At 46.9% G+C, this 12,480-nt stretch overlaps 1 protein-coding gene across 2 annotated transcripts in view; it reads left to right on the forward strand.

The window, feature by feature from the left end:
• The window catches only part of LOC126106308 (proteoglycan 4-like), a 452,483-nt gene that overhangs the window by 325,494 nt on the left and 114,509 nt on the right, over positions 1-12,480 (forward strand). For both annotated transcript variants that reach the window (XM_049912527.1, XM_049912528.1), the window contains one exon: positions 6,790-6,976. In XM_049912527.1, coding sequence (XP_049768484.1) covers positions 6,790-6,976 — 187 coding nt within the window. The remainder of the gene's footprint in view (positions 1-6,789; positions 6,977-12,480) is intronic.

Consider the following 12,480-nt stretch of genomic DNA (forward strand, 5'->3'; position numbering starts at 1 on the left):
TTGGTGCATAGATCTTGAGAAATTAGTACCCAGAACAACCACCTCTGGCCTGGGCATTGAGTCAAACAGAGCGTGGATGGCGTGTACAGGTACAGCTGCCCATGCAGCTTCCACACGATACCACAGTTCATCAAGAGTTGTGCCTGGCGTATTGTGAAGAGCCAATTGCTCGGCCACCATTGACCAGACGTTTTCAATTGGTGAGAGATCTGGAGAATGTGATGGCCAGGGCAGCAGTCGGAACATTTTCTGTATCCAGAAAGGCCCGTACAGGACCTGCAACTTGCGGTCCTGCATTATCCAGCTGAAACGTAGAGTTTCGCAGGGATCGAATGAAGGGTAGAGCCACGGGTCGTAACACATCTGACATGCAACGTCCACTGTTCAAAGTGCCGTCAATGATCGAGACGTGTAACCAATGGCACACCCCATACCATCACGCCGGGTGATACGCCAGTATGGTGATGACGAATGCACGCCTCCAATGTGCGTTCACCGCTATGTCACCAAACACGGATGCGACCATCTTGATGGGTGTAAACAGAACCTGGATTCATCCGAAAAAATGACGTTTTGCCATTCGTGCACCCAGGTTCGTCGTTGAGTACACCATCGCAGGCGCTCCTGTCTCTGATGCAGCGTCAAGGGTAACCGCAGCCACGTTCTCCGAGCTGACAGTCCATGCTGTTGCAAACATCGTCGAACTGTTCGTGCAGATGGTTGTCGTCTTGCAAACGTCCCCATCTGTTGACTCAGGGATCGAAACGTCGCTGCACTATCCATGACAGCTATACGGATAAGATGCCTGTCATCTCGACTGCTAGTGATACGAGGCCGTTGAGATCCAGCACGGCGTTCCGTATTACTCTCCTGAACCCACCGCTTCCATAGTCTGCTAACAGTCATTGGATCTCGACCAACGCGAGCAGCAATGCCGCAATACGATAAACTGCAATTGCGATAGGCTACAATCCGACTTTTATCAAAGGCTGAAACGTGACGGTACGCTTTTCTCCTCCTTACTCGAGGCATTACAACAACGTTTCACCAGGTAACGCCGGTCAACTGCTGTTTGTGTATGAGAAATCGGTTGGAAACTTTCCTCATGTCAGCACGTTGTAGGTATCGCCACCGGCGCCAACCTTGTGTGAATTCTCTGAACAGATTATCATTTGCATATCACAGCATCTTCTTCCTGTCGGTTAAATTTCGCGTCTGTAGCACGTCATCTTCGTGGAGTAGCAATTTCATGGCCAGTAGTGTGTTAGCATCGCTGACTGGAGATCAGATGCCGTCTCCTGTGACCGAGCGGTTCTAGGCGCTTTAGTCCGGAACCGCGCTGCTGCTACGGTCGCAGGTTCGAATGCTGTTTCGGGCATGCATGTGTGTGATGTCCGTAGGTTAGTTAGGCTTAAGTAGTTCTAAGGTCTAGCGGACTGATGACCTTAGATGTTAAGTCCCATAGTGCTTAGAGCCATTCAAACTATGTTGAGATCAAATTTGACATTAGATCAGACTGAGCTATGTTCATGACTCAACTTTAGTGTACAATGCTAAACTTGGCTCCTCTAATGCAGGTTGCGAATTGATCTAAGGTAGCACGCAACATGCTTGGCAACGAAATTTTAAGAAATGGATTAAGAAAGTATTTGCGCATGACAGAGTATAATTTCAAGATTTACTTTCTAATTATTGCATTATTTTTTATGTATGTTGTATATAAATTGGAGCATAAAAGTATCAAATCCGTTAAAGGTTGAAATGCATGTAAACTGGAGGCGGTAGTTTCGTAAGGCCTGCTGTTACAGGAAGTGGACAAAAGCTAATTGCAGCTCTCAAGCCACAATTTTTTCCTATTTCCAACACCTACGATGGCGATGCAGATTATCATCCTGAAGTTATGAGCAGTAGGTTGTAAACATTTTAATTCGATCGCATAAATTCTTCTGAAGCAAGTTTGTTGCATGAAAGGTAGGTTATAATGTTATTCGTCGCGTTCTTGTTCTGATAGGGGTTCAGGTAATGTGTGTTCCATTTATCGACGTACGTGGAATTGTCATAGCAGTTTAAGTTATCCTTTTCACGCATACCCCCCCCCCCCCCCCCAAAAAAAAAAAAAAAAAAAAGTTGATTGCTGCTGATGGTGAGAGTGTGTACTCATTTATGTTAACAAAGAAAATAAAAAAATAAAAAAAGAAGCGTTCGGTAGTTAAAAATTTAATACGAATTGTATAGTTACTGCTACTCGAGCCGAGAGAGGACATATATAATAGATGTTGAGTAATTATTGGCTGCTGTCAGAATTCGCATAATTCTGTTCACTGCGAACATTTCGAACTTTCCTTTCTTACTCTGCTGCTAAGTCTCTATAAAATACCTTTGAACTAATCACATAAATTACGAGTCGTCTCGCAAGAGCTGTTATGAGATTGATCATTACGTACACACGGTAGCCTGTAACCCCTTAACCTAACTTTCGATGTCGGAAAAAAAGTAATTCGAGCATCAGCGGGTCGGGAGTGCTTTGGTAACATATTTACTTACCTCACTTGTTTTGATAACAGCTTTTTTTTATTATTTCAGTTGGTATCTACAAAAAGCAAAAGCGATGAAACGTAGTGCCACAACACTATAAACTGACCATTGGACCTGAACCTGACTGTGAAACGCGAATTTTTCGCCTGTCAAAGCATGATCCGACTTCATGCCGATATGATCTGGGATTAACCTTCATACGATGCAGATTTCCAGGTTAAGCTTGATCTGAGGTCATTTTCTTAATCTACGGTTAAATGCTTTATATAGTCGGCACTAAGTGTTTGTTGCTGCGGTAGATGCCGAGTGAACAAGTTGCTGTCAGCGCCCGTAGCTCAGCGGTCGTCGTGTCTATCTCCCACGCGGAGGACCTCGGTTCGATTCCAAGTAGTGCCAGGGACTATTTTTTTCCCTTGGTGGGAGGACTGAAGCAGGGTGTACTAAGCGTCGTGAAGGGGGGGTTATCATGCAAGGGTCAAAGTGACAGAATGTACTTCCTGTGTTATTCAGAATAAACTTTATGCAAATAAGTAAACTAACTACAGATTAACAGTTACTCATTGACTTCAGGAAAGCAATTTATCACTTGGCACGATCCAAAAATAACAAGCAAACACTGACTTTTCGAAACAAATTTGCGCTGGAATACTAAACGGGTCAGGTCTACCAAACAAATTTTTTTAATATTTATATCTCTAGTAATAATTTTACTGTTGAGTCTTAGCAAAATTCACAAAGGGTTTGTGCAACTCAGATATTCCATCACACTTTTGCGGTGCCTTTTCTTCTTTGGAGACATTTGTTTGGCGGTAGGACCTCCCTGAATCTGATCCTTTTGAAATCTTCACTTCACCACCCTTTCTTCGACGCTCTTGATAATTTCCCATCCCTCTAGTTCAGACAAATGTCATTTTTTCTGAATTGCCCAGGCGTGGTGATTTTAATGCTTGAGGAAGAACTTCTGTTAACCTAAGATGTGCTAATGATAATATCAGCTGGTTGTTTAAAGTCCATAAAGTAACTGCCTGTATCTGAACAATTCAAACGTTGCTTGTAGCGAGATGTTGCTGTGGTGTTCATTACATCATTACGAACAAAATGCCTCCTCATCTTACTTCTTTGTTTTCAATAACTGTAAAATCATAGTCCACGACCGTGTACTGAAAATCTTTTCGGCTTGCTCCGAAGTTGGCCGATCGGTTTACAGCCGAAGTATTAACAGGAGTCTAAGTTTTGTTACGCTAGAACTCCCGCAGTTTTACAGTTCACGTTGCAGCTAATCGGTACCTTTTGTAGAGTGGCAGCATGTTATTTGTGATTGTAAGAAAGAACAGGTTTTCAGCGGTTTTGAACGTTATTTTGAAAGAAACCTTGCACTACCCCACTTCTTTGTACACGAAATAAGTATCAATAGCCTGCCCTCGCCAAGTTCCTTGGTAAACAACTGGACAATGCTGTAGAGTTTGGCACTGTCAAGTAATTTTACCTACCCAGTAGAGAGAGCATAGACGTCTGTTTACCGTTTGAGACACTTTGGGACTGAAAGAGACGTAGGAATGTTACGGTTTAATGCCCTGTCGACGAAGAGGTCATTAGAGACGGTGCACAAACTCGGAATGAGGAGTTAAGTAGTCCGTGTCCTTTCTAATGCTTCCATCTCGATATCACCCTCAAGTACAACGAAAAAACCAGTATAGAGTTGCAAATTTCACTTTTTTTTCACTTGATTACTATTTTCGGGCCGGGACCCATTTTCAAATCATCGTAACGTAGTCAAAAATGGTATTTCAGAAAATGCCAAAAGCGTGTCAAGAATGTGCAAAGGGACAGTTACATTGTGCTGGAATTTCCTAAATCACCCATAAGTGATTTACGGAAACCGCGGAAAACCTAAATCTATATACAGGGCGGTGATTTGAACCGCCGAAATGGATCACCCGGTGCGAATCCATTGACTTCCCACTGCGACCCCTGGCTCGCCTTTTGGACTGAGTCATTACACTGGTGGCGATCAAAATTCCAACGCAATGAAGCTAATATGAAACAGGAATCAGACTGGCGTGAATTGTAGTACATACATATGCAAATAAGCATTTCAACACAATTTAAACAGCATCTACATTGTAGAGTGGCATTAAATTAGTAAATTTTTTTCTCGGTCAGTTTCGGTTGAAAAATGTTAAATTTGTTATCGGACATCGTGGAATATTCCTGCTTCAGCCCCTGAAGTTTCATCAAGTTCCGGTAGGTGACAGCGCTGTGCGTTGCCTTCAGAGTGGTGTTTTTAAGGAACATGCGTTCTTGGCAGCAAGTCCTCTTTGAGTTTCTTTTGGAGAAGAACTAGAGCATCGCAGATATTCATAGTCGTTAGCAGAATGTCTACGGAGACATCGCAATGAACAAAAGCACGGTGAGTCGTTGGGCGAAGCGTCTGTCATCATCGCGACGAAGTCGCGAGAACCTGTCGGATCTCCCGCGAGCCGGCCGGCTGCACACAGCTGTTACTTCTGCAGTGTAGGAACGTGCGGACACTCTCATCCGAGATGATTGACGGATCACAAACACCTCGCTGCTCGACTGGACGTTTCTGTCGGTAGTGCTGATACAGTCACCCCCCAGTTGGGGTACTCAAAGGTAAATACCCGGTGGGTTCCTCGCCGTCACAGGCGATGAAACGCGGGCTCACCACTTACAAATGGCAGTCCATGAAGTGACGCCACACTGGCATTCGTCCAAACACAAATTTCAAAGCTGCAGCTTCAGTCGGTAGAGTCACGGTGATGGTCTTCTGGGACTCTGAAGGGATTATTCTGTTTGATGTTTTCCGTCACGGTGCAACGATCAACTCAGAAGTGTATTGTGCCACCCTCAGAAAACTGAAGGAATGGCTTTAGCGTGTTCGTCGCCACTAGAATGCAAACAAACTTCTCCTTCTCCATGACAACGCATAGCCTCACACAAGTCTGCTCACCCGATAAGAGCTTTACTGGACTGTTCTTCTCCATCTACCCTGCAGCCCGTATCTCGCACCTTCCGACTTCCATCTGTCTGGTCCGTTGAAGGATGCACTCCGCGGGAAGCGGTACATGAGTGACGGGGAGGTTAGTTCAGCAGCGAGACGTTGGCTCCGATGTCGCCCTGTGGACTGGCACCGACTGGGCGCACGGCCGTCGCATTGAACACAGATTATTTTGAAAAATAGGTTTTTGTAGCCAAAAGAGTGCGGAATAATATGGCGTATTAGAATTCTTAATGAAGCCAACTTGCTGTCACAAAAAATATGTGTTGCGTTACTTATTGAATGGCACTCATACGTGGAACGAAAAATTACATGGAGTGTAAGAAAGAGAAACGTCTGCCAGCACTGTCATACGAATAAGGAGTTGACGGGTTCGGGGAGATCATACTCGACGCCTTTCAGGGTCTCAGCGTCCCCACGCGGGTAGCGCCCGACAGGACGCATTGTTCGCCCGCCATGCGTGATCGTACAGCCAAGTCACATGCCTCGTTTGGGGAAATGGGCTGTTTAGCAGCGACAGAAGTCTCAGCGCGGTCAGTGCGATCGTGGTTGGACCACCAGGGACTGTCAGCATGGCGACCATTGCTGCGGCTTCCATTCGCACCACAGCAGAGAGAAGCGTGCTGACATTTTTTTCAAGCGAGTCCTGGTTTTGTGTACAGCATTATGAGGGACGTATTCGTGTCTGGAGGCTCCAAGACATAGAATGTTGCCATATCGCATCCATCTATGTCATTCGAGGTCAGCACTGGCATAATGACATGGAGTGCTATTGGGTACACAGTGCGATCACCATGCAGCTCTCATAGCTGGTAATTTTGACATCACCTCATTGGTCGGGCACGCCACGACTTGCCAGCTAGTAAGCCCAAAGAACTCTAGCTCAGAGTTGGAGCAGTGTGGAATGACATATCGGTAACTGTCATCTAAGCTCAGTTCGACTGGATGCCTCGATGCTTTAGAGTGCTTGTTACTGCCAGAGGTGTCAGCTTTTTGTACTAAATTTTGCATCTATTATACATCGTAATCGTTTTTGCATATAATCATGTGTTCGTACTATACTCCATACGCACAACAAGTAAAATTTTACTTCCTATTTTTCCTGGTGTTGCAGATTCATTGACTGCCAATGCATAAGAGATGGAATATCCCCTGTTCTGACATCTTTCTGAATCTATCCTGTGTGGCGTTGGTTTTAACTTCTCGTTCTGTGAAGTGCCTGTTCGGTGTTGCAGAAGCCGGCCATCGACATCGACGACGAGGACTGGTTCGACCTGGAGCGACAGGAGTGGACGCTGTGCAGTATCCTGCAGGCGCGCGAAAAATCGGTGTTGGCCATTTGGAGGGCGGTGAACATGCCCAGGAAGCCCAGAAAGAAGCACGTGGGCGTCAACGGATTCGTCAGGAAACCCGCCCGAATCAGTGAGTATCCGACCCTCATGTTGTAGCTGTTGTTACGTCCGCAGTCACACTGTATAGTGGACGAGAGCAATGGGTAGAGGGGTCACATCATTCTCTGACCCATGGGAACCACTTGGCTCATCATGAATAACTATCAGGATACCCCTGTCACGTTGTATCCGTTGTTAAATCTGTATTCAGGTTAGATAATCCAAACGAATAGTGGATGGGGTGGTCACACCTCGATCGTATCCTTTGATGTCGAGGGGGCCTTCGGGAAGCCTGCGCTGACCGGTGAGAATCCCTACTTTGATGAGTAGCCGTTCCAAGTCTGCGCTCACGTCGTATAGCAGACAAGAGCAATGGAAGAGATGAGGGTGGACAGTGAGTCCGAAGAAGATCTGACCTTCCAAACGTGCTGATCAGGAAACTCGTAGAACCAGTGAGTAACTCACTCTCATCTGTAGCTGTTGTTACTAATCGCCTCAGTAGTCCGCTAGAACAATGGGTCAGAAAGGGTTCACAGCTAGAATTATCCCTGCAGCTTCTTAGGCTGGATAGGAAACACGTGTCGATCAGTGAACATCCTATCTGTGTCGTCGTTCCCACTGTAGACTCTTGTACCATAGGAAGCAAGGAGAGGATGTTTGGAGGTCGGTATCCTCTTGCTACAATACAACTGTACTGTTGTATTAACACGGTTCTTTAGTGATAAGAACGAAAAGCTACTTATCTTTCAGCAAGTTGTTGTGGTACAAGCTCTTCCTTAATAGTCCACGCTAGCCTCGCTGCTGCTGAAGTACAAGTCCCACTCTAAACACTACAGTCTCATAGCTGGTGACGTGAACTGACAGACGCCAACTAGAATAGTGACTGAGTGACTGCGACTGACTCTGACTGTGACTGATTGGGCCCTCCGGCCCGCAGTGACGATCTAAATACGAGGGCAGTTCAATAAGTAATGCAACACATTTTTTTTCTCGGCCAATTTTGGTTGAAAAAACCGGAAATTTCTTGTGGAATATTTTCAAACATTCCCGCTTCGTCTCGTATAGTTTCATTGACTTCCGACCGGTGGCAGCGCTGTACGGAGCTGTTAAAATGGCGTCTGTAACGGATGTGCGTTGCAAACAACGGGCAGTGATCGAGTTTCTTTTGGCGGAAAACCAGGGCATCTCAGATATTCGTAGGCGCTTGCAGAATGTCTACGGTGATCTGGCAGTGGACAAAAGCACGGTGAGTCGTTGGGCAAAGCGTGTGTCATCATCGCCGCAAGGTCAAGCAAGACTGTCTGATCTCCCGCGTGCGGGCCGGCCGTGCACAGCTGTGACTCCTGCAATGGCGGAGCGTGCGAACACACTCGTTCGAGATGATCGACGGATCACCATCAAACAACTCAGTGCTCAACTTGACATCTCTGTTGGTAGTGCTGTCACAATTGTTCACCAGTTGGGATATTCAAAGGTTTGTTCCCGCTGGGTCCCTCGTTGTCTAACCGAACACCATAAAGAGCAAAGGAGAACCATCTGTGCGGAATTGCTTGCTCGTCATGTGGCTGAGGGTGACAATTTCTTGTCAAAGATTGTTACAGGCGATGAAACATGGGTTCATCACTTCGAACCTGAAACAAAACGGCAATCAATGGAGTGGCGCCACACCCACTCCCCTACCAAGAAAAAGTTTAAAGCCATACCCTCAGCCGGTAAAGTCACGGTTACAGTCTTCTGGGACGCTGAAGGGGTTATTCTGTTCGATGTCCTTCCCCGTGGTCAAACGATCTACTCTGAAGTGTATTGTGCTACTCTTCAGAAATTGAAGAAACGACTTCAGCGTGTTCGTAGGCACAAAAATCAGAACGAACTTCTCCTTCTTCATGACAACGCAAGACCTCACACAAGTCTTCGCACCCGAGAGGAGCTCACAAAACCTCAGTGGACTGTTCTTCCTCATGCACCCTACAGCCCCGATCTCGCACCGTCGGATTTGCATATGTTTGGCCCAATGAAGGACGCAATCCGTGGGAGGCACTACGCGGATGATGAAGAAGTTATTGATGCAGTACGACGTTGGCTCCGACATCGACCAGTGGAATGGTACCGTGCAGGCATACAAGCCCTCATTTCAAGGTGGCGTAAGGCCGTAGCATTGAATGGAGATTACATTGAAAAATAGTGTTGTGTAGCTAAAAGATTGGGGAATAACTTATTGAACTGCCCTCGTAAATACTTGCAGTCAAGAGGCTGTTGGCAGCGCATTGCTCGCAAGTCTCTCTTTAGCCTCTGTCCTGACAGACGCGCTTGATTCAGCACCTCGTATCGATCTTCTTGAAACCTCTTTGCCGATCGGTGTGCCGGTGACAGCTTATGTCAGAACACTACTATCACGAGTAGCCATTGTAAACATTACAGTCACACTGTATAGTGAATGTCAACGATAGATATAGGGTTTAGAAATGAATGTGGCTGTTCGCGACAGTTGGCTCATCAGGAAGCAGTGAATACTTCACATTCACGTTTTAGACGTTGCTGGGTCTGCAGTCATGCTGTATAGTCCAAAAGAACAACCGGTGACTGGGGTCAGGGGATAAATCCGAATGAGAGGCAGCCATTTTGCGCCAAAGGCCTGCTCAGGAAATCTTCCCTAATTATTGGGTATCTTATTCCTGCGCTGTAGCCATTGTTAAATCTGCATGTACACTGTATACTTCACATGAACAAAGGTGTAGTGTCAGAAGAAGACGTGGTGTATGTTATATCTGTTACAGGTTCACTATCTGATCAAAAGTGTCACCAAATGGATATTAATATGGGGAGTGTCTACTATTCGCTTTGATAATGGCTTGAAGTTCGTTGATGACCCTTTCAATGAAGTGTCTGAATGTCTGTGGAGGCAAAGCATCCGGAACCAAAGTTTTGATGTCGGACAGTGGGGTCTGGAGCGAAGTTGAGGCTCATCCCAAAGATGTTCCACTGGGCTCACGTCGGGACTGTGGCTAGACCAGTCCATTTCAGGAATGTTACTGTGCATAAACCATTGATTCATGCACTGAAACGCCAAAGAAAATGGTACACCTGCCTAATATCGTGTAGGGCCCCCGAGAGCACGCAGAAGTGCCGCAACATCACGTGGCACGGACTGGACCAGTGTCTGCAGTAGTGCTGGAGGGAGCCGAGACCATAAATCCGCAAGAGCACGAGGGGGTGAAGATCTCTTCTGAACAGCACATTGCAAGGCATCCGAGATACGCTGAATAATGTTCATGTATGAGGAGTTTGGTTGCCAGGGGAAGTGTTAAAACTCCGTTCGTGGAGCCGCTCTGTCACTATTCTGGACGTGTGGTGTGTCGCATTGTCCTGTTGGGATTACCCGTCAGAGTGCAAAATTGACATGAATGGATGCAGGTGGCAAGATGTTTACATACATGTCACCTGCCAGTCGTATCTAGACGTATGAGGGGGTGCCATATAACTCCAACTGCACACTCCCCACGCCATTACAGAGCCTCCACCAGCTTCGACAGTCCCCTACTGGCATGCCGGGTCCATGGATTTAGAAGGTTATCTCCACACCCGTACACGTCCATCGGCTCGACACAATTTCAAACGAGACTCGTCCGACTAGACAACACGTTTCCACTCATCAACTGTCCAATGCCGATGTTGACGATCCCAGGTGACCCGTGAAACTTTGTGTCGTGCATTCATCAAGGCTGCGAAAGCCCATATCGATGATGTTCCGTTGAATGGTTCGCACGCTGACACTTGTTGTTATTCCAGTATCGAAATCTGCAGCAATTTGCGAAGGGGTTGCACTTCTGTCATGTTGAACGATTCTCTTCAGTCGTCGTTTGTCTCGTTTTTGTATGATCTTTTTCCGGCCGCAGCGATGTCGGAGATTTGATGTTTTGCCGGATTCCTGATATTCACGGTACACTCGTGAAACGGTTGTACGGGAAAATCTCCAATTCATCACTATCCCGGAGATGCTGTGTCTCATCGCTCGTGCGCCGACTATAGTACCACGTTCAAACTCACGTTAAAACTTGATAACCTGTCATTGTAGCAGTAGTAATCGATCTAACAATTGCTGCCTTATAAAGACGTTGCCGACCGCAGCGCCGTATTCTGCCTGTTTACGTATCTCTGTATTTGAATAGGCATTCCTATACCAGTTTTTTTTTTTGGCGCTTCAGTGTAGCTGCCGCTGTATGACAGGGTGCACTGTCCTGCTGATACAGTCATGGTTTCTGAACTGTTGCTCTACTGTAGGGGCAGTACGCAGTGCTGATGCTGAGCACGTGTCCATATACTTCCGCATGTAGCGTTTTCTTCGGTGCAGTAAGGGAGCGACACCCTACTGACGAGGAACACCGCGATACCGTCAACACTAACCGTTCAGTACTTACTGCTGGAACTGCAGACGATGCCAGGTAACACTCTCCATGCATTCTCCAAACCCACTCTCTTCCAAAGGATTGCCACACGGTCTAAGGCTCTAAGCGTTTTTCATCACTGCAGAACACTCGTTTCCAGTCATCAACGTCCTTTGCTGTCGCTCGTTAGAACGCCAGAAACGTGTTGCTTGTGAGTAGTCCCTGAGCCATTGTTTTTGATTCGCTACGCACAGTTACTGTGCTGGCTGACCTGCTGGCAGCACTTCGGGTCCCACGAGTGCTTTCTTACGCTCTTTTCAGGAGGTTTTTAGCAGCCACGCTCCGCAATGCAATCGTCCAGATTCCTATCAGTCAGCCCATGAGGTTGAGGCCTGTCTGCTCCTCGTTTAACTGTGTTTGTTCCTTCGCAGCTCCACCGCACGATTACATCACCAACAATCTAATGGGGCAGCTAGAGAAAGGACTGAAATGTCTCTCATGGATTTGTTACTCAGGTGACATACAGTGAGTAGTCCACGTTCCAAAGTGGCTGTTCTCTCCTCACCGACCCACACTGCTGTTACTGCTTCCCTAATGGCAACGCAATACTCCGCCTCTGCTTTTATACCGGCTCTCCTGACGTCTAGTGGTCAGTTCCGCATTAATTACAGGCGTCGGATACTACTGATCAGGTAGTAAATGGTGCGGCGCGGCGACTTCCTTATTTGAAACGCGCGGCACACATCGGCCGTCACTCATTGTTGCGTGGCCTTCAGTGCAGCCGAAAGTGGGAGACTTAATGTTATTTCGAGGTCAGTTTAGTAGCGATCATGCAGTGGGCAAGAGAGGAGAGCGCTTTCGCCGTGGCGGCCTGCTTTCCGAATGGACGTTCGGTCATCAGAACTCAGCGTGCATTCAGGAACAGTACAACATCGCTCCTGCAGGTCGTGTTCCTGACAGGAAATCGATTGTTATGTGGGCAGACACCTTTATGGATGACGAAATAAATCTCGGGTGAACAGCCTGGTATGAGTGTGCACAGGACACAATATTTCGGCAATCGACCACGTTGCCATCATCGGGTGCGGTGATGTACTGACCGGCAGTGAAAGAGATGGGGCCCCTCCACGCCCACACCAACGTGGTGACCAAA

This window comes from Schistocerca cancellata, chromosome 10 (assembly GCF_023864275.1).
Source record: "Schistocerca cancellata isolate TAMUIC-IGC-003103 chromosome 10, iqSchCanc2.1, whole genome shotgun sequence".
NCBI lineage: Eukaryota > Metazoa > Arthropoda > Insecta > Orthoptera > Acrididae > Schistocerca > Schistocerca cancellata.